Source organism: Balaenoptera physalus (genome assembly GCF_965194825.1).
Source record: "Balaenoptera physalus genome assembly, chromosome: 18".
Lineage (NCBI taxonomy): Eukaryota > Metazoa > Chordata > Mammalia > Artiodactyla > Balaenopteridae > Balaenoptera > Balaenoptera physalus.
Genome location: NC_138899.1, coordinates 78,972,789 through 78,995,776, shown reverse-complemented (window position 1 = coordinate 78,995,776; position 22,988 = coordinate 78,972,789). Strand labels below are relative to the sequence as shown.

Genomic DNA, 22,988 nt, shown 5'->3' with positions numbered 1-22,988 from the left:
AGTAAGTTTTGAAATTAGGAAATGTGAGTCCTCCCATTTTTCTCTTCTTTTTCAGGACCGTTTTGGCTACTCTGGGTCCCCTGCATTTCCATATGAATCTTATAATCAGCTTGTCAGTTTCTGCAAAAAAGGCAGCTGAGATTTCAATAGTGATTGTATTGAATCTGCAGGTCAATTGGGAGAGTGTTACCATCTTAACCGATAAGTCTTCTAATCCATGAATGCAAGACATCTTTTCATTTATTTGGGTCTTCTTTAATTTCTTTCAATGATATTTTATGGTTTTCAGTATACAAGTGTTAAACTTTTTTGTTAAATTTATTCCTAAAAATCAATTTATTTTTGATGCTATTGTAAATTGAACTGTTTTCTTAATTTTGGGGGTTTTATTGCTGGAGTACAGAAATACAACTGATTCTTGTTATTGATCTTATATCCGATCTTATATCCTATAACCTTACTGAACCTGTTGTTTTTAGCTCTAATAGATTTTTGTGAATTCCTTTGGATTTTCTATGTACAAGACCATGTCACTCACAATAGAGATAATTTTACTTCCTCCTTTCCAGTCTGAATGTCTTTTATTTCTTTTTCTTGCCTAATTGCTCTGGTTAAAACCTATAATACAATATTGAATAGAAGGCAGACAGTGTTGTCTTACTCCTATCTTAGGCGAAAGCTTTCAGTCTTTGACCACTGAGTAGAATGTTAGCTGTGGGTTTTTCCTAGATGCTCTTTATCAGATTGAGAATCAGCACTGACCCTTGATTCCTTATCCCCAGGTACTGATCAATCCTCAAGTCCTGACAATTTTATCTCAATACATTTCTTATATGTTTCCCTTATATACATGCCTACTGTCAATGCCCAGATTTAGAAACTCATCATCTCTTGCCTGGATTGTAAGAGCTTTAGGGCAGGATCTATGTGCATTTATTTTTGTAACCAAAAAAGTTGCATTCATTAAACAAGATCAAGATGCTATGAAAAAGAAAAAAGAAGCATCAGCTACTGGCAATAAAAATATAATCATGAAAATCAAAACTAAAACCAACCAAGCCAAAAACAGTAGGAAGAAAAAAAAATGAAGGCAATCTCCCAGTATAACATTAAACAAAAGCATAACAGGAAGACCTGAAGGAAAGAAAGAGAAACTGGACGGAGGGACCTCAGTTTTGCTGCACGATGAACGTGGTATTTTGAACAACCTTCCTGAATGAAACAACTGAAATGCTGGATAAAAATATATTTTGTAAAAAGATTTTGTGAATGCATTGCTGAGACAGGAGAGAATGAAATATTATCAAGATGATCAAGTAGATCATTTTTACAAATAAAAATGGATGTGTCTAAGTATATGGTAAATTCACTAAATTTTTATATTTGTTTTCTCTGTTACTTGGATAGATTCTTTTCTCCCTGCCTTCAGTCTCTGTACCCTCCACTTCATCCTCTGTATTGAAATCCTAACTTTTCCCTTCTGTTTATATCTGCTCACGTCCCTGCTCCGCTCACAAAGTTCAGACCTCTCCTCTCAGGCCTCCCTGTCCCATCCAGGGGCACATAAAAGCCTCTGTGCAGACGTAACATGAAGGACTCTTGACTACGGGATCCTCGTCTGATTTTCAACCCTGAACGATGCCCCTCCTCCCACACAGAGCCCCCTACTGTCAACAACCCCAGACCAACACATTCTCTACCCTCCTCCTGTCACATGTCACTTGTCCCTCTTCGCCTCCTCCTACCGTGGCTTCAGCTGGGGTAGACTCTGAATGAGAAGTGAACAAGCCCAGGTAAGAGGTTATTTCGTACTCCCTGAGGCAAACCCGAGCACTCCCCGCTCTACAACAGAGCATCCCAGACTGCGTCATGTCATTTTCCACACTATCTTATACACACACATATCTTTCCTAAAAGACAGTGTCTGTCAAATGAAGTACCACATGAGGAGAAACGGCGGGGCTGGGATCAAATGGGAGTCGTAGTTTATTTCTAAATGACTTAGTTGTAAAGCATCTCTCTCTGAAAAGGTCTTCTGGTTGATTTGGGAAAGAAGGGTAGAATAAGCAAAATAACGGGACAAGATCAGTTAACATGGTGTTCTTCAGACTGTGGGACCATTTTCTACAGTGGTTTGTGAAACCAATACAGCCGGTTGTAACGAGCATTTTAAAAATCTTTTAAAAAAAGGGAAAGTACTGGAGTACAGTGCACATAGTTAGAGTAACTTTTAGTCTGTGGTACTTTTGCTTCAGTTTTACATACCTAAACGTACATAAACATTTCTATAAAGGACCAAAACGTAAGGCATTTTGTATTATGGGTTTGGTCAAAATGCTTGAAAGTCAATGAGTTAACAGTTCAAGGACACTGATAAGAAAATCAGTGCTACTGTAAGTAAAGAGAGATGCCAAGGATGTAACAACAGATGAAAAAGTTTAAGATGGGTGATCTTAAGATAGTGGATTTCCCCCAACAGGGAAGCAGATGATGAAGAGATAAAGAGCCCCTCCTCTCCGCAGCGCTCTGCATTTAGTGCTCGACACTCTGGTGATTAGAAAGCAGGCTCTCGGATGACGGGCCAGTCTCTCCTGATCCTGCTTCTACTGTCCTGTCTCCAGGGTGATCATGAAGCCTGGTCATCCTCTAAACTGAACAGAAGGAGCTGTAGGTTATAGATTAGGCTCATGAGCTGTAAGCGTTCTGAGGCGCACCACCCTGGAAAATGAACGACAGTCAATTTCAGGAGTGACCACAATGAGCAAATGCAGACGTGAAAGTAACTCAGGTTACCGAGTAAGGACCGTACCAACGTCGCTTCCCGGACTGGACGATGTACCGTGCTAGCACTGGACATCACCATCGGGGAAGTCGGGGGAAGGTACATGGGAGCGATGCCTGCAACTTACGAGTAAACTATTTCAAATACGAGTTTATCAGAAATCATCAGGACGAAGTGTTGTGGGTCCTCCCAGGACCAGCGGCCGTGGTTCCCCCAGTGACAGACGGGGCTGGTTACTCGCTCAACCCCAAGACCAACCACCTACAGTGGTTCCCTCATTTCAAACGAGCCCAGCAGCACTTGCTGTCACGCTGCTTTCTCGCGATACTGTGCTTTTCTAAACTAAGCTGTGGCCGGATACTATTCTCCAAGATCTTCTTATGTATTTACTTATTCACTTTAATTTAAATTCCATATAGGACTGGTTCAAATTTTTGGAGGATATACTAAGTTTTAAGAGGGAAAACGAGTTAGAAAAAGTGTTATGAGATAAATGTAAACGATCATTTGATTTATAGACCTCCATTGCTTTCATTTAAAGGACTGAGCGTGAAAGAGCTCTTTAGACTGTACGCTGGCTTAAGTGGAAAAAGGTTATTGCTGAAATTGTATAAATCATTTCAAATATTGTTTGATTTTAGCTTTTAAGTGTCTGAATTTTTCTAAATGTTCTGAGAAAGTCTGGTTCACTTTTTACTCTCCATAAATCAGCAAGTATTTCAAAGCTTCCCTGAGACTTGAAAAAATACACACATGTGAAAAGAATGATTACGTCATCACTTAGTTAGGGACCTGAAGAGAAAGTACCTTAAATAAAGCAACTAGCTGGGTGCTTGCTTTCGTAATTATTAATTATATACATTACAAATTGAGATGTAAACGACTCCAGGGTAAACTATTCTCCTATATGAATAACCTGGTCGGGGAGACAGTGCTGGAGCACATGGCCGTGGGCACACCACTCCAGGGACGCAGGTGGCCTGGCCCACGGCTGTCCTTGCGGAGCAGGGATCAGCCTCAACATCCTGACCAAACAATGCCGAACACACAGGGATGTCCATCTGCTTTAATGTATTAACTTGCTTCTGCTCTCAGCCATCCTACATGCAACTGATGAAATTATCTTTCCCGCACACCATCTGTATCACTGAAATCGCCCCTTTCAATAATCATGTATTACACTGACGAGAATAGGAACAGCGATGATACTTAACATTTGTTGTGTGCTCACTACGTGCCAGGCACTGGGCTAAGTGCTTCTGACATGCATGACGTCACTCCCTCGCCACAATAACGGCACAGGTCAGAGCTCAGCGTCACAGAGGAACATCTGAGGCCCCCGAGCGGGCACCTGAGCCTAGAGGTCCACACAAGCATCGCGCCTGCACACCCACCACGTGGGGTGGCCTCACCCTGGGGGGGGGCCTCTCTTGCTCATCCCCCCCGCCCCCAAGAACTCCAGCCTCCCTGCCTGTGTCCACACCTCACTGCCTCACTCCTGCCTTCATAATCTGAATACACACTCTTGATCCAGGAGCAGTCTCAAACACACGTGCTGGCTCGCTTTCAAATCACAGATCCAACCAGAAATATGCCACTGAGACCGTGAACACAACCAGGACGCTCAACGCCCCTAGTATTACTTGGTGCGATTGTGAAAGTTCAAGCCCCTGGACCAGTGAAGGACACCAGGGTCACAGAAATACTGAAAAGGGGCAGCAAAACATTATTTATACATGTTGTGAGGTTTCATCTATACATGTAAATACATATTTAGAGAGAGAGAGAGCAGTATCTGGAAAACCTCCAAAATCCAGTGAATATGTATCAAAAACAGTAGGCATTCATTAAGAATGCCAGCCACAAAATCAACAAACTAAAGTAAATAACTTTCTATGTGCCAATGATAAACAGCTAGAGGAAGTGGGAAAGAGGGACTAACAGACCCATTCACAACAGCAAAAAAAAAAAAAAAAAAAAGTCATACTACAGGAATACATTTAACAAGATGTATGAGGCACTTCTAAGAAGAAGACCAGTAAATATAAAACGGTGTGACAGGAACAGGCAGATCCACAACAGAGTAAGGCATCTGTGTTAAAAAAAACAAAACCAAAACAAAACCAACTGATAATCAACAAAAAATTTGACAAATGATTATCCAGCCTCGGCAGGAGCCCCGAAACGGAAGCTCAGACACAAATCTTGTATACGAAACTCAGCATCTCCTAAAGGAGGCCTTTTCAAATCACTGGGGAAAGTGGGTTTTCAAAAACCAATTAGAAAAAGTAAAGCTGGTTCCGAATCTCATACCTTACACCACTAGAAGATTAAATAATCAAAGATTTAAAAGTAAACAATAAAACCACAAGAGTCTAGAAGAAAATATTGGCAAAAATTTAAATATTCTCAGGCTAGCAAGTTATTTTTAAGCGTGACAGGAAACTCAGAGAAAAGCCTGATAGATTTAACTAAAAACAACAATCACCACCATCAAGCAAACTGACAATAAAACCTTCTGAATGTTTAAAAAAAAAAAAAATTACACACGAAGTTGAAAGCTGAATAACAAGATGTGGGAAATATTTACAACAAAAAAGATAAAAGGTAAACATTCCTATAAAAATCAGTAACAACATGGGAAAATGACAAAAATAGGTAGCTCACCCTCTAACTTCCATACAGATGGAAAAATGTCATAGGGGAAGATGTTGGTTTTACTGGTAATAAAAGAATTACAAGTAAAAATAAGTCACAGTATTTGTGGCCTATCATACTGTCAAGGGAACGCTATCTGGACTTTAACTTTGCACGTGTGCTGGAGATAAACTGTGCAGCAGCAATCCCACTCTGAGGAATTTACTGTAGGGACAGAGCAGTCGGGCGGGCGCACACAGGTCGCTGTGTCCACAGGGTTACCTGCTCCATCACCACCACCGCCCTGTTGGCTCAGGGGCCACATGACGCCCCCCTCCGTGGGTCCCACTTCGCGCTCTCCCCTCTCTCCCGCCCACTCTCCACGGAGCTCTCGTCGGGAGCAAAACTGCCTGTATTTCCACCTGCCCCCTTGACGGCCCCCTTCACTCTTCTGCTGCAACAGGAACCTGGCTCTCCGCGCGACCTCGGCCCCTCCCCGCGGTGCCGCCCAGCTCCCCGCTCCCGCGGCTGCGGCCACTCCTTCCCGGGGGCTCTCACTTCTGCCTCAGATTCGCTCTCGCCAAGGCTGCTCCTGTCGCAGTTCTGGGGACGCCAGTGACCGCACAGCGAGTCCTTAAACGCCCCTCCCCCGGCCTCAGAACCTGCGGCTGCCCGTCCCGTGAGGGAGCACCCCGGGTTACGTGAGTGGCCCCCAATGCCACCGCCCGCGTCCCCGCAGGGGGGAAGCAGGCAGCTCAAGGGTGGAGGCGACGTGAGAGGGCGGCGAGGTGGCGCCGTGCGGCCTCCAGGAACATCCAGGAGCAGCCGGCGCACGAGGGGGCCGGCTGCCGGCGCGGTGACTTTAGCGCATGGCTCCTTCCGGCCTCCCGACCTCTAGGACCTCCAGAACCGTGAGAGGAGAAACGCCTGTGCTGCTTTAAGCCACTAAATGGGCAGAGACTTGTGACGGCAGCGACAGGAAGCTCACGGCGCCCGGGCCTCCTGACTCCTTCCCTCTTTCCTCTCCTTGGGGGACGCCGTCCGGTTACGCCTGCGCCATCGCTGTCTCCGCGGCCCTTCCCTTACTCTAGGTGCCGGTCCCAGACGCCGCCGGGACTCGGGACTCGGGACCCGCTGAGCCCTCCGCCTGCGCACAGGCCGCAGCCCCGGGACTCACGTTCTCTGTGCCCGGCAAGCCCACGGCGGGTCACCAGGACAGCTCCGCCCACTCCAAGGCCACCACCTCCTCCCGTGCCGCCGGACCCACGTGGCAGAGCCACAGCTCTGGCCAGAGCGCGGCGCCTGAGCCCGCACGGCCGTGTCCGTGGCCCGGCGGGCCTCGCCTGCCTCCCGTGGGCCCCGGGCCCCTAACGCCGCCTCGGGAGCTAGCAACGCCATGTCCCCACTCACTCCCTGACGCCAGCGTCCTGAACCACAGCACAAAGCAGCCCGAAGGGAACGTCCACCACGGCCCCTGGCGCCCCGGCCTCTCCCCGCGTGCCCGCACCTGACTGCGCGTGCGCCGGCGAGGCTAACCCTGCGCGTCCGACGAAGACCCACCCCCGGCCACGTCCCCATCACTCTCGGGCAGCGTTACTCGTCAGTCTCTGCAGATCCTTACCCCCAGCCTCTGCGTGTCATTCCTCTCCTTAAAAACCAAAATGAAATCCAACAGAGAAACAGCCTCTCCGCCCCACGCCCCCTCCAAGCCCCATTCCTCTCCCCTCGCAGGAAACCACCAGAGCGTCCCCAAGTCCCCTCCCTCCGCCCTCTCCTGCCCCGCACTCACTGGGCCTTCACTCCCACGGCTCTACCGGGACTGTTCTCACCTGGGTCACCAAGGGCCCAAGAGTACAACCACACGACAGCCCTTGCACGAGGCTCAAACAGGCAGAGCGACGGGTTACCTCGTGGGGAAGGTGCATCGACTGAGGGGTTCAGTGCCTTCTGAGGTCCTGGAAATGTTGGTCTCCTGACCTGCGTGGTGGTTACAAAGGTCTGTACGTATATAAAAATTCATGGAGCCGTACATCAGGATTTGTGCATTGTATGTAAGTTATGTCCAATAAAAAGGTTAAAAAAATCTTCAATAAATATTTGCTGGGCGTGTACCTTGCATACCGTGCGGGGCCCTGGAGAAGCGGTGAATAAATGAAAATGGGCCTTGCTCTTAGGGAATTTCACTCCCAGTGGGACGATAGGAATTAGTCAAATGACATCAAGAAATGAGAACCTGGGGTGAAGGATAGGGAGGGCAGACCTGCTTTCTGTGAGACTGTGCGACAGAGGAAGGACGGGGTCTGGAGAAGCGGCCTTTCCGGGGAGGTGAGTGTGGGGAAGAGAAGGGGGCTCCGGGCAGGGGCAGGGGGCGTGCCGCAGCCTGAGGCCAGAGTGCAGGACCCGCAGGACGGCGGCAGGAAGGCCCACCCCTGAAGGGTTTCCAGGGTGCACTGAGAAAAGGTCTCGCTGCAGAAGACAAGGGCTCCTCACTAACTGCCCCGTGTAAGGCTGGCCCACCCGGAGCAGAGGCAGATGAGACGCATCTCTGTGTCTGTGGGAGCTGGTTCCATCTTCAGGTGCGTGTGAGAGAACAACATGACACAGGGTGTCCCAGGGGATGGGGCCAGAGTGGGAGGGAGACCAGCTGCAAACCCTTTCACGCCATCTGATTTTTGGTCACATGCATGCATGACTCAAACATACTTAAAATGTAAGGTTAGCATCACTCAACCGGAGGCCTCTTACAGGGGGCTGGTGCTGCCCCCGGAGTCCCAAGGGCACAGGTTAAAAAAAGACACCAGGACAAGCCCTCTGGGCCCCGAGCTCCCTGCGTCCTGCCCACGCTCACCATGGACAAGAACGTGACTCACTCAGACGATCACTAGGGCGGAAGCTTCTGGAAATGTAAACAGCATCAAATCTAAAAGACACACGTGTATTATTTAAAACGCAAAGTCTACCTGGTAAAGAACAAATGAATATCCTGGATTTTTAGATTTCATTTTATCTAGCCTATGTGAATTCTATGTGAATTTGCAGGCAAAAAAAAAAAAAAAAAGCATAGCACTATTCATGAAAACCAAGATGAAAATGAAAGTCGGTGACTTGGCTCAAAGGACTACATTATAAAAACAACTGGGTAGTCACATAATTTCCTCATGTTTTAAATCAGTGAAATCTAGAGTTGCAGCTGTCCCACAAACTGAAACCATATAAATTTTTAGAAAGTGAGTCAATTGTGAGATTAAAGTTTCAATTTATAACACTTCTGTGTTTTAGTTACAAAGTCATAAATAAATCTAGCATGACAGAGAAGGTAAATATTTTCTCAGTTGTTTATGCAGCCAAAGAGGAAAGGAATTTAACATGCAATTAACCACTTAGGTTTTTCTAGATATGTGCCATATGGTCTTTGTATTTAAGATAGAGAAAAAAATAAATATTGTTTTGTTTAATCTAACATTTGCTTAGCAACGTCAGATACTCCAAACTGTGCCACCTGGGCATGCCTTTACCTCCCAGGAGAGTTTTTTCATTTGTACAAGAGCCAGAGCATAAGAATAGGAGGAAATGTAACTTCTTCCCCAGGGGGAAAAAGAGCTAAATAGGAGAAATGAGAATTTCTACCAAATAATTTAAGTTGAATTCTCTGGAGAGAAAATGATGAAATTTTAACCACCTTGGGGTCTAGTTCTACTGTTTAATAGACAGTTGTTTGTTTTTTTTTTTAACACATTGAAAAAAAGAGACCTTTATGCCATTCTTTGAACCAACATCTGAGCAAGTGTGAGGTAAGAATAGCCAAAGGTCAAGAAAAAAAAAAAAAGAATAGCCAAAGGTCAAAAGCAGATCTTGGATTTCTACATAAAGGCTCCCACGTATGTGATCAAAGCTTTCTCTCACCAGGCTTTCTTTAAAACTAACTAATAAGAAAACATCTGATTGCCATTTTAATCTAGATAGTAGAAATCATTTAATAGATAACTATTTCCTTATCTTAGTGTTTTATCAGTTAATCTAAAATTAGAGCTTTTAAAATAAAACTCATTAATGCTTGACGCCACATAAAGTCAATAAGCTGATACAATGTTATTATGAACTGAACTTGTGACATCGCCTATGAAAAGCTTTGAAATACACACTCAAGATTAAAGCTATAAAACCGTAATTCTTCATGTGCTCGAATGCACACACGTCGGGTATCTGCATGGATCTCTATACACACTCACATATATATTTTGAAGAAAGAAGTTCTTCAGTGAGCAGGAGAGAAAATAACCTCCAGCGGTAGCACACCCCAACCGTGGGGAGCAATGACGTCCTCTCGTGGCGAGTGTTTTTGTTACCTTTCTTCTTTTTGAGACTCTTGAAAAACCAACCAAAGGGAAACACCACAAGGCAAGCACACACAGCCTGGCTGCCCGCAGCCTCTCCCACTCCCTCCCCTCTGCGGGCTCAGCCCTCCGGGGTCAGGGGCGGCGCGTGAATGAACACTGACCTGGGTGAAGCACCCTGGACAAACAACCGGGTCACCCCTGACTGCACTCCAACTCCCAACTGGTCAGCTAGCGGCCGCTGTCCTTTGCACATATAATCATGACAGCAGCAACACCAGCTTAAGAATCTGCTCGAAAACTTGAGCAGTTTCGAGACGGGAAGCCCTCAGATCACATGTGAGTTGTCTGATGAAAGTTTATCTATCAGTCTGTTCTTTGGGAACTCACAACACACATCCACGATAAATGTCCTACAACTGATGGTCCAAGCTACGTAGCACAATGTAACCCTAAATTAATAGAAAAGGGCACAGCGTTATACTGTAGTAGTGGTAGAAACAGAAAATACGTTTAAAATGTCAGTTTTTGCTGGTATTTGAGGAAAATCTATTTCAGTCAGAAGATCTCCCCCACCGACACCGGCTGACCCGCGTGTGCCGCCTCTTGCAGGTCCCCCCGCTCGGGGGCGCTGCCCCCCTCCACAGCGCACAGCATCCCCTCTGTAGGCGAACGCCGCCCGAATCTACACGGCTCCCGCCAGGATCTGCTTCCTGGCCTTCAGACCATGGATCCAACAGCATCCTCACCTCAGACTAAACCCGTCACCTCTGCGCCCCTCCTGCCTTCCTGTTTCACTGAAGCCACCCCTTCCCACCGCGGGGGCCGCCCCGCCCCCGGCTGAGGGAGCACCAGCTCCAGGTGGGTCTGTGGGCTCCTGGGCCGCTGACGCGCCCCTGCCCGCCCAGCCGCCTCTTCCTCCTGGTGCCTAACGTCACAGTGTCACCGAGCTGGGCCTGAGGGGTGCTCAGCCCCCAGGGGCGCTGGCCCAGGTGAGGGCACGGCCCAGCAAGGGGGCCTGATGAAAACGAAGGCGCCTCTTCTCCTCACCCATCCTTCGGGGGAGAAGCCTGCCCCTGGAAATGAAAACTAATACCCCAGCGTACCCTTTGCACCAGCTGTACAACGCGTCGGAAAGCCTCAATGTGCTGTAGGTCGTCGTATAGATTATATTTTCCTTTTCTCATTGTTTAATTTGAGGAAATAAAATGATTCATTGGAGAAAAACAATCTCTGGAGATGAGTAGAGGGGAAAACTGCCCCTCCTCTGGTCTCGGGGGACTCGAGAAGTCTCCTGCCCATCTCACGTTAGAACCTGGCAGTCGCCCTGAACCCAACTTCCCGTCCCGGCCCCGCCAGGCTCCCCACCTTCCACACTGTCCCCGAACCCGCCCGACCCCCCCCCCCCACGCCCCGGGCAGGGCTGCCAGCAGCGCTGTCCCAACGCGGGAAGAACTTCCCAGCTGGCCCCCCAACCCCTCTCTACCCCATACACGGCAGCCGAAACAGCCTTTTAACTTGTAAGGTACGTTCTACATACCAAGAATATATCCCTATATTCTATAGAATGACCAATTTATCAACCACAAGCCTATTAATCAGTTTAAGAAATAAAATATTTCTAAGACTTCTGTGCTCCCCCCCTTCCTTGCTCCAGCGGTCAGCACTGCCTCAATTCTGGGCTTACTATTCCTTCGTTCTCTTTATAGTTTTACTTCGTATGTAGAGATCTATGATAATGCACTGCTTAGTTCTGCATGATTTTGAACTTTATATAAATGTACAAAACCTATTTCTTCTGAAGCTCATTTTTTTTACTTTACATTTTGCTTCTCAGGCTCGTCTTAGCGATTCCCCTGCTGCACGGTACCCCAGCCGATGAACATGCCCGAAATCACTCATCTACTTTCTTGCTCACAATCGCGTAGGTTCTTCCCAGAAGCCCCGTCCTTTTCCCCCATTTACAAACAGTGCTGTTGTACACATTCCTATCCGCAACGCTTAGGACCGAAGACAACACTTTCTCTGGGTTCCATGTAGGAGGTGAACTGCTGGGTCACAGGGTCCATCCTCAACTTTAAGAGGTGACACCCGGCTGATTTCCAAGTAGTCACGGCAAACGCAACTCCGCCCGCGTGTGACTGTGACTCCACAGCCTGGGCAGCACTGGTCACTGTCCGGGGTTTTCTCTGTCGCCTGACGGGTAAGTGAGATGGCATCCTGACGCGGCTTCACCGCATGCCCCAAGGAACGCCAAGGTCACCTTACGCAGTGCATTCAAGGCACCATCTTTTCCAAGATGGTACTTTTTTTTTTGGCTAAATGTCTAAAATTGTACCTACTTTTTTTTTTTATAACATCTTTATTGGAGTATAATTACTTTACAATGGTGTGTTAGTTTCTGCTTTATAACAAAGTGAATCATCTATACATATACATATGTCCCCATATCTCTTCCCTCTTGCATCTCTCTCCCTATCCCACCCCTCTAGGTGGTCACCAAGCACCGAGCTGATCTCCCTGTGCTATGCGGCTGCTTCCCACTAGCTATCTATTTTACGTTTGGTAGTGTATATATGTCCATGCCACTCTCTCACTTTGTCACAGCTTACCCTTCCCCCTCCCCATAACCTCAAGTCCATTCTCTAGTAGGTCTGTGTCTTTATTCCCGTCTTGCCCCTAGGTTCTTCATGACCTTTTTTTTTTTTTTTTTTAAGATTCCATATATATGTGTTAGCATACGGTATTTGTTTTTCTCTTTCTGACTTACTTCACTCTGTATGACAGCCTCTAGGTCCATCCACCTCACTACAAATAACTGAATTTCGTTTCTTTTTATGGCTGAGTAATATTCCATTGTATATATGCCACATCTTCTTTATCCATTCATCTGTTGATGGACACTTAGGTTGTTTCCATGTCCTGGCTATTGTAAATAGAGCTGCAATGAACATTGTGGTACGTGACTCTTTTTGAATTATGGTTTTCTCAGGGTATATGCCCAGTAGTGGAATTGCTGGGTCGTATGGTAGTTCTATTTTTAGTTTTTTAAGGAACCTCCATACTGTTCTCCATAGTGGCTGTATCAATTTACATTCCCACCAACAGTGCAAGATGGTTCCCTTTTCTCCACACCCTCTCCAGCATTTATTGTTTGTAGATTTTTTGATGATGGCCATTCTGACCGGTGTGAGGTGATATCGCATTGTAGCTTTGATTTGCATTTCTCTAATGATAATGATGTTGAGCATTCTTTCGTGTGTTTGTTGGCAATCTGTATATCTTCTCTGGAGAAATGTCTATTTAGGTCTTCTGCCCATTTTTGGATTGGGTTGTTTGTTTTTTTCATATTGAGCTGCATGAGTTGCTTGTATGTTTTGGAGATTAATCCTTTGTCAGTTGCTTCATTTGCAAATATTTTCTCCCATTCTGAGGGTTGTCTTTTTGTCTTGTTTATGGTTCAAGATGGTACCTTTTATGTCCTGTGTTTTCTGTACCACAATCAAAATTAATTTAAAAAGGAAGAAAATCCTTTTCCAGTTACATGTGTTGAAAACCTCTACTTCCAGTCTGTAGCTTTTCACTGTTTTTACCTGGTTTTTGGATGAACAGAAGACTCAGATTTTAATACAGTGGAATGTATCAGTCTTCTGTTTTACAGTTAATGTCTTTTGTGTTGTCTGTATGACATGAGAGTCTGAGCAGGAACAGAAAGGAGCTATCAGAAAGACACTCCCATCATCTCTACAAATTTAAACCTTTACTTCTCACAGAATGAGACAGATCCAAGTTTCATCTTTTCCATATGGACGATGGATAACGACAGCACCATTTAAAATAAACCAATCTCTTCTCGGCCCACAGACCTGCAGTGTTATTCAGCTTATGGTCAAGAGGCCGTAAATGTGCTGAGCCAGCTTTCAGGTTCTGGGCTCTGCTCCACCATCTGTCCCTGCAGCCCTTGCAGCATCGTTACACTGTCCTAATTCCCACAGCCTCCTCTGAGTACTAATCCCGACGGGGCAAGCCCACCCACCTGCCACTGTTCTTCAAAGCTGCTCCTTGGCCATCACGGTTCCACATAAAATCATACACTCAGCTCGTTCGCTTCAAGCCAACAAACGAGGAGAATCACATTACATTAAGTGTATAGATTAACTGGAGAAAAAGTGATATTGTTTTTATGTCAAATCTTCCTATCTATAAATATGATTCCGTTCATTTATTTAGGATCTGGAAATTAAAGATAATATGCTTTTTTAAAAAGATGTTTGGGGAGGCACCACCTTATATTTTTTTCTTGCCTTAATGGTATCTTTACACTTTTTTTCTTTGTTGCTGGTAAACAGAGATGGATTAAATTTTTATATATTGTTTATCCGGAAAAGTCGCTAACTTCTCATTCATTTTAATAATTTACCTGTACACACTCTGGATTTTCTCAGCAATCAATCATCTGCAAATACTGACAGTTTTGCATCTTCCTTTCCAGTGCTTCTATCTTTTCCTCCCCTTGTCTTACTATCCTGACGGACGGACACCACACTGAAGAATTCCAGCGAGCACCTTGGTCTTATTCTCTATGTTTTCGGGAAGGTTTGCTACGGGTCTCACGAGGAGCTGACAAATGGATGAGAGGCAGAAGTTGCTACGCAGGAAGAACAGAACACTTGTGCAAATCTAAACCAACTCTCAGACAATAAAAAAAAAAAAAAAAAAGACAAGCCTTTAAAGAATGCCTTTTTTCTCTAAATGTAGCTATGCTTCTTCTGAAAACCTCCAAAAACAACTGACACAAAGAGCTACAGCTACTGATCATGAATGGGGGAGGTAATCCCAGTGAAGAGATAAACCTTTATATTTTCTCAAAGGAGTTAGAATAAGGAGAGTGGACTTAATAACAACATCCTTCCTCAGAATAAGAATAGTGGACTTAATAACGACATCCTTCCTTTTAAATTAAAAATAATTTACTGATAGTTGATGCAGAATTGGGTACCAACGTCACCTCATCTTTGTATATTTAATTACTACACAAAAGAAACCTGCATGGTGAGGAAAACTGAGTTCTCTTCTTTTTTATTTTTCTAACACTGTTTTTTTTTTTTATTTTGGCCATGCCGCACGGCTTAGAGGATCTCAGTTCCCCGACCAGGGGCTGAACCCAGGCCACGGCAGTGAAAGCACCGAATCCTAACCACTGGACCACCAGGGAATTTCCTGGGTTTTCTTCTAAAAAGAGTCACAGCTCAATTGTTATAAGACTTAAGATAAAGAAAGCTGGGGGCAAGCCACTCAGCCAAGCTGAAGTGGCTTCAGAAAGCATCCCAGTTCCTCCTAATTTTGGTGTTCCCATGACTTTACTACCCACCGGTGATATAACCACGTGGAGTTCAAGTCACACTGATTTTAAAGCTAAGCAAAGAAGAATATAAAATGAGCACAAAACCACACAGGCACAAAAGCATGTGGATCAGGCAGTGCTCCGTAAACTGGGAAACACCCTTAAACAATGTCTTTTTTCTCTAAATGTAGGCAGTTGTTATTATGATTCCACTGATGAAGAGTGAGATTATTCTTATTATTACAGATTTTCACTAATATAGATAATGCAAGTACACAATAGTACACAGCACTGGAACAGTAGATTTTTTATACATATGGTCAAAAATAGGTAGGTAATGTGACTAGCATTATGTATCACAAATAGATGATGCAGCTTCTATGACAATCAAACCCTGCTGATAAAGAGTCTTATGAAGATAAAATTTCCTGTGACTTTACTTGTCTGGTAAAGATGAACAGTCCCACATGTTCGAGTATTAGGGCCTGAAGATCTACTGGACAGTTACAGTTTACTGATTAACTTAAACTCAGCACAACACATGCTGGTATCCAACACTGTAACAAATGAAACCACATTTATCTGGCATTTTACGGCTTACAGAGCATTTTCAAATGAGCTTTCTTTCTATGAGATGGGCTAAGCTGGACCTTCTGGTGGCCACCATGCCACCAAGTCAGGGCCACCTCCCTGAGAACAAGACAAATCCAGAGAAAGACAGAGCTGAAAGACGAAAGAAGGAGAAACATTTCTAACAATACTGTGTAAGAACTAACTCAACCCAGCTAACCGGCAACCAAACAGACTGACCCCTGCACCTTCCAGCCACGGGGCTCAATAAACACCCTTTCTGCTTAAGCCACTAGGAGTCGGGTTCCCATGGCTTGGACCTGAGGTCCCGAGTGATATGAAAGCGCCAGTCTCATGCCTGGACCCAGGGGCACTCTTCCCCACCACACACCTTCCTCACGGAACCTGGGCTGATGAGGACACACGGCTTCAGGGTTGGGTGGGAATCCCAACACCACCGCTCACTACCCACGTGACCCTAGACGAGACACGTAACTGGCACAAGCCCCCATGCACCCCGATGACGGGTAAGCATCGAATTCATAGGGTCCTTCTGAGTCAGGGTTTTTGCCAAGCAATCGGACGGAGTCTGGCACCTAGTCCTCAGCAAATGGTAGCGATGCGCCGCTCTCCATCCCGACACGGCACCGAAGGACGCCCGTCACGGTCCCGACACGGCACCGAAGGACGCCCGTCACGGTCCCGACACAAGCGGGTCCTCAATCAGTGTGGATTCTCTTTGCAGTGAGAGCGGCTGGGGACCGATCATCACGTTCATCTTACATCGCTGTTTTTCTTGTCACAGATAAATAATGAAAAAGAACACAAGACTAACTCCAAGGGCCTTTCCCTAGGAATCTAGAAAAACCCTGCTGGCAGGAGGAAAATAAGTACATGTAAACGGACGGCTGGGGGCAGTAAGTGAGTCGGGCGTTTCTAGCATTTGCCCCGCAGGAAACCTCAAGGTCCAGGAGAGGATTTCACACCCCGCCCACTTGACACGTACACCCATTCAATGGCACACAACAGGGTCGGAACGCCAGACTCACAGTGTTTGGGACGTACGGTAAGCCATAGAACTTCTCCTGGGTGTCCCTGAGGATGTCTGTGGTCGAGCTCCTCAGGGGATGCTTCCCATGGTAGATCTGATCCAGAGCAGCATAAAAGACCTGGACGGAAGAACGCACCTATTTAGTTTGGGTACCATGCTTACATCTATGATGCAGGTGACCAAAGATGTTACAAGTCTACCAGAATAATAACTGCAAGTCGCAGCTGGGCAGTCACAAGTATAAGTGTATGTGGCTTGAGATGTATTTTGTATTTCATATCACATTTAAGACCATGTTAATGTCGAAAAGGAAAGCTCTCAACCTCTTCATGATTAAGGATATTAAAGCATTTTGAACCCTATCTATAAGGTACTCTTTCTGTACAGTGTAGTAAATTAAATTTGTGGCCACAAAACTATACACACACACACACACACACACACACATATATGGAAATATATATATATAGCTGGAAATATGAAAAAATTAAGTTATAACCCGTGACCCGCTGGAGCTAATAAATACTGTTTGGCTTCTTCCTAGAATCCTGATATAATTAAATGAGAGAAATGACAGGGTGAGAATCCTAGTTTGTTGATGAGAGGTGAAAGGTGGGGTGAGGTGAGGTGAGGAAGCAGGAGTGTCACAAAGGATTCAGGAGCAGCTGTCGGAGAGTCTGAGGCCAGGACCAAGGCAGCCCCCAGCCCTGCTGTCAGGGCACAGAGGAAGCAGCTGCTGGGCGGGGCGACCCTGGCTTAAGGAGGTGACTGGTAGGGAAGGCTCACTCCCCTCCAAGGAGAGGACATAGGCCACTGAAACATGACAGGAGAGTAAAGCATTAGAAGGAGTTTAAACATGAACCCTGCTGCGTATTTACCAAGCTCTGAAAGCTAAAATTTGCACAGAAAACCTAAAGTAAAGTGCTTTTTCACTGCAACATTTGACTTATTAACATTGTTTGAATTTTACCTGAAGCAAGTAGAAAATGTTTTATTTTAAAGGAAAAAATTCTGTCATGTGATTATGTTTCCGATACATATCTTTCTGATTCAAAATGGGAATTTGTAGAGAATGTGCAGCTGTTGACTTGAAAGAAGTGAGATTAGTTTGTATAAAAGAAAAAATTTAAATGACCTCTAACTTCTGGCTTCATCTAGATACAGAATTATGGTTCTAAATTATAAAGTCAAGTTTAAACCTTCACTGGAAAAATACAGACATTTCCTAAATATTGCTTTGCTCTAACTGGCAATCTAAACATATACTAAATACAGCTCTTTCCATTCCATGTTCTGTAATGAGTAACAACGCACAGAGAGAATCAGAGGGGCCCACATTACTCATCCATGTCCATATTCTAACAGAATAAATCATTAGAAATCGAAATTCTAAAACTCTAACCTCAACTGAGATGGGGTTTTTTTGCCCCAATCTATAAACAAATCAGAATTTAAGAGTTTCGTTCCTTCAGTTATGCCTTTCACAAACGAAAGATATAAGCATGGAATGCCTTTTTTAAAAAAATGATAAAAACAGCAAAATAAATGTGTATTGGGTTGGCCAAAAAGTTCGTTCGGCTGTAGCATCTTGCAGAAAAACCTGAATGAACTTTCTGGCCACCCCAATATTTTATGCTCATTTGCTGATGAACCAAACAATTCTAAGTGACAAGCCCACCCAGGGGGTCCTGCGTGCTTGGGACCAAGAACCTTAGAGCTGCAGAAAAACAGGAGCTATTTTTAAAATAATGCACAGCAAAAAATAAATAAATAAGAATAATTTTAAAAGGCACAATTTAAAAACCACTATTGATACCTGCTTAGAAATCTGCAGCAACTCCCTTCCGCCCTGGGGTGTCCCCACGGCTCGGGGGACGGCTGTGTGACAGTAAAGCAGCAGGAGCGGCCCTTCGGGCAGGAACTTCCTTCCCTCCCTCCTCCTCCAGCTTTTCAACACCCCTCTCCCTTTCTCTCCCTCTCTCTCCTTATTCTTTTTGGAGGGCAGAAGTACAGAAAGGTTGGTTTTCCTTTTTAGAAGAAAATCACTGCAACAAGTGTTGCCAAGGATGCCAGGACACGGGCTTTTAAAAGGTAGGACTCCCACGACAGGTACCAGTAAATCAGAAGACTACTGCCAAGTAATGTTAACCTTTCAAATAATCCAGAAACCTTTTTTGCAATTGTGTGATACAAACAGACACTAAATAAAGTAAATCCATGGTTTCGTCTATAGCAAGCATCTTCTTCACTGAAACGTGTATTTTAAGGTCCAAAAAAACAGAGCACATTCATTACTTTCTAGGGACTGAACTTTATACACCTATAAAGCAATTCAATAGTGGCTATACTTCTAAACAGGTGACTGGATCATTAGAAAGTGAATACTGCCTGAGATGAAAGATGGGTGTTTAGGCGGTGTTTACATAACACTCAAGATCTGATGAAGAGGAAGAATTCCATAAACAATCTCAGAAATTACAAATAACCTAAACATCTGGTATCACACAGACCTGACATCCAGATGGTTTATAAAATGTTTCTCGTCTTTATCTGGAAACCTGGAACACTGGCTTTGAGTTTTACTAAAAACTAAGACGTTACTGTTTAAACTTCACATCTAAAAACACAAATTTAAAAAAAGATACAAAGTGAACAAAAAGATATAACTTGGTTGCTGAAATGCACCATTTAGAAGAAGTCAGGTAAAACTTTTCCACGCTTTTATTTTCCACTGAAATTGGGAAATAACCTTATTTGACACCTACTTCCTTAGGACAGTTGGAAGACCAAATGATTAGTCAAGGTCAAGTTCTCTGAACTCAGACGAAAGATGTTTTGGAAGCATAATTATTATAATAAATGGGTAGCACTGGCAAGAATTTAAAGTTATACATTTATTTTGAATAATATCTGTGGACAACTTCAGAACAAAGGCACACACCCACCTGAAGTTGCATGTCCGCTGCTGCACAAACCTTTTTAGATTCGCAAAGACGAGACACCATATTTCTGGGCAGTGACTTGAAAAACAAAACAATATGTATGTGAGTAAACTGCACTGTGTACTTTTGAGGCAGGAAGGTTAAAAATAACATCAAATGATACAATTTCATTTTGGTTTAATAATAACTTTGAAATATTTTCGAGGACAAGATAAAGGATGAATACATTCCACTGAATTTCAGAAAGTGGTAATTATCAAATAGGGGTTCGTACGTGAAAATACAGGATTGTAGGGAAGTCAGACATTGGCACTGTTCTTTAAAACTCTAGTTAAAACGTTAGGAAAAGTTAGTGCTTTTTCTCTTCCTTTGTTAGCAATGAAAGTCCGTTCAAGTGCTCTGTTGACCTTTAAGAGCACGTAATGACTGATGACAGGAATCAAAGGTCACAAAGTCAAGAAATAAACTCTAGTCCATGGTGCCAGTCAGTACTGGAGCCGAACTCATATCCCGACAAATAACCATGATAATGAACCGTGCCGCCTTTTATTTTCCAACCTGAAAGAATTGCAGCGCTTGGAAACTCAGTCTGATTAATGTCCCTATACAATTTAGGGCTTCCTCTCCGAGACTAATTAGGCGTAATCATATAACATCATGTATTCTCTTACAACTAAACTAATAATGTAGCTGAAGAAGTGTTGTAGCCAATCTTACTCTACTTTAAAATCATTAATACTGGTGTTTACTGAAGACAGCTGCCATTTTATACAATTCTATTTACAATCTAAATCAAGTTAAAAGCCCTTCTAAAGAGAAACAAATTATGTAAGAGACTTATGGCAGGTTACTCGGCACTACAGCTGTATAGACTAACCATTGGTGAGTGGTAATGTGCGCTGTGAGCCGGAAGGGGAAGCAGGCACTGCCGCGTGTGTGTGCACGTGTGTGCATTATCTGTGTCTATATACCTATACAGATATCTCCCCAGGGCCTAGAACAGTGCCTGGCACACAGCAGACACTCAGTACATATCTGCAGGAGGAGTGAACTAACACAAGAATGATCCTGACTTCTGTAGCACAGGATGAAGACTCAGACAACAAGGCCTTTTCTCTTCTCTTTCCGTTTGGCTATAAGAAAAGCAAACCAGCCAAAAAAGGCAATTTTTCAAGAGTTAAGACACAGACTGAAGGAAGCTGCACAGTGTAACTTCTGGTGCAGGGAAAAGGCCTGGGTCTTCCCGACATAAAACGAAAATTTCCTGCAACAGCATTTTAAAAAGTCAAGGTTCAGTGAAGTCATACACACCAGCAGGTTGTATCAAGATGTTCAGGTTTCTTTAAACCTTACTTTATAGTATACCTTCTGTTGACAGGACTGCTGCTGCACTTGGGTTTTTCATGCTTCACAAAGCTTTAATGGTTTTATTTTCATGTAAAAAAATCGTACGTGTGGAAGGATTGTCAACAAACAATGGGAACTCCAGTGGGCAAGCGCTTTATTAGACCTGAGGGACAGAAAGAGGGGGAGATGGGGTCCCAGCAGCACTGCCCATGTGCGCAGAACCATAAACAGAGCTACAATGAGCAAGAGGAAGGAAAACCCTGCACATGAGTGGGAAACCATAAGCTAGAAGGGCTTGACTGAGGGAACAAGGTAGAAGTGGGACCTACAAAGTGAACAGGCGTGAAGCGGGGATGGGGGGCTGCAGGGAGAAGGGCCCTGAGCAGAGGCACGGAAGAGGGGGCTCGGGGGCTCAGCCAGGCAAGGACGGGGTGCCCACCCTCAGATCCTGCAGGAGGCCACTGGTGAGTTTTGACCGAGGAAGTCACCTGGTCCAAGTTGTGTTCTGAAAAGATTCCTTTGGCTGCAGCGTAGACACGCCGTAGGAGGGGGCCAGGAGTGGGGACCAGTGACACACACACACCACCAGTGACCTCAGCCACAGCAGAGTGAGCAGCCGGGGCATGACTGGGGCTGGACTGAGGGGGAAGAGAGGCAGGGCCGGTCAGGGGGTCGAGGTGGATGGGGAGGAAGGCCAGGAGGGAAGGCCCAGGCACTGAGCGGGGAGTGGAGAGGCGTCCATGGCCGTGGTCCCGGCTCTCTGTAAGGTTTACAAGTCCTGCCTGGAGACAGTGAGGAGGAAATGCCAATACTGGATCTAAGAACCAAACCCAACAGACCCCTTTCATTGTAAGTACTTTACTTTGAGGCCAGTGTCTCCCAAGATTCAAACCCATCTAGCAAGGGCAAACAAGGGGACAAATTTAAGGAGGCTTAATTCTTTCCTGGTCAGGTTTACAATAAAACAAAAGACGCAAAGAAAAAGAGCACAAAAAGACAACTGAAAACAGTTTATCAAAAATTACATATTCAGGACTTCCCTGGTGGCACAGTGGTTAAGAATCCGCCTGCCAATGCAGGGGACACGGGTTCGAGCCCTGGTCCGGGAAGATCCCACATGCCGCGGAGCAACTAAGCCCGTGCGCCACAACTACTGAGCCTGCATTCTAGAGCCCGCGAGCCACAACTACTGAAGTCCGTGTGCCACAACTACTGAAGCCCACGCGCCTAGAGCCCGTGCTCCGCAACAAGAGAAGCCACTGCAGTGAGAAGCCCGCACGCAGCAACGAAGACCCAACGCAGCCAAAAATAAATAAATAAATTTATTAAAAAAAAAAAAAAAAAGACAAAAAAAAATTACATATTCAAGGGAATTCCCTGATGGTCCAGTGATTAGAACTCCACACTCTCACTGCCTGGGGCCTGGGTTTGATCCCTGGTCGGGGAATTAAGATCCCACAAAGCCAAGTGGCACGGCCAAAAAAGGAAAAAAACAATTACATATTCAGAAAACCCACATGTGCTACATAGTTCTATAAAATGTTGGGGGAAATGAAGGTTACATGGGGCTCCTGGATTACTTTTTGCAACTTCCTATGAGTCTACAATTATTTCAAAATAAAAAGTACAAAAAAAATCCCCAAACTATGTATTCAAGGCCCACTGTACATATAGTGGTGAATACAAAGAATGTTTACCAAAAATGTAAGGAAACATTTAAGCAGAAGTTAAATACTGTCCTAGTAGAACAGTTCAGAGGAAAGAATTATTAACCCATCAAATCACAAATTAAATAATACATTTATATTATGTGTGGTGTAAAAAGGAAAATAGATGTTCTTTTTTTTTTTAATCTAGTTGGGTTGTTAATCAATTGGAATTAATAAATGTACTTCAGCTCACGGAAGGGAGTTACATATTTACTATATATACTTTTGAAAAAGTACTGCCTTTTTCAAAATTAAAAAACAATAACAATGAT

General features: G+C 44.7%; 1 protein-coding gene across 6 annotated transcripts in view; it reads right to left on the bottom strand.

The window, feature by feature from the left end:
- Positions 1-22,988, bottom strand: part of MIPEP (mitochondrial intermediate peptidase) — a 141,474-nt gene that overhangs the window by 42,492 nt on the left and 75,994 nt on the right. For 3 of the 6 annotated variants that reach the window (XM_082435633.1, XM_082435634.1, XM_082435629.1), the window contains exons 15-16: positions 19,664-19,738; positions 16,717-16,836 (exon numbers count right to left, since the gene is read on the bottom strand). In XM_082435633.1, the coding sequence (XP_082291759.1) occupies positions 16,717-16,836; positions 19,664-19,738 (195 nt within the window). The remainder of the gene's footprint in view (positions 1-16,716; positions 16,837-19,663; positions 19,739-22,988) is intronic. The other 3 variants (XM_082435630.1, XM_082435632.1, XM_082435631.1) reach the window with 3 other exon arrangements.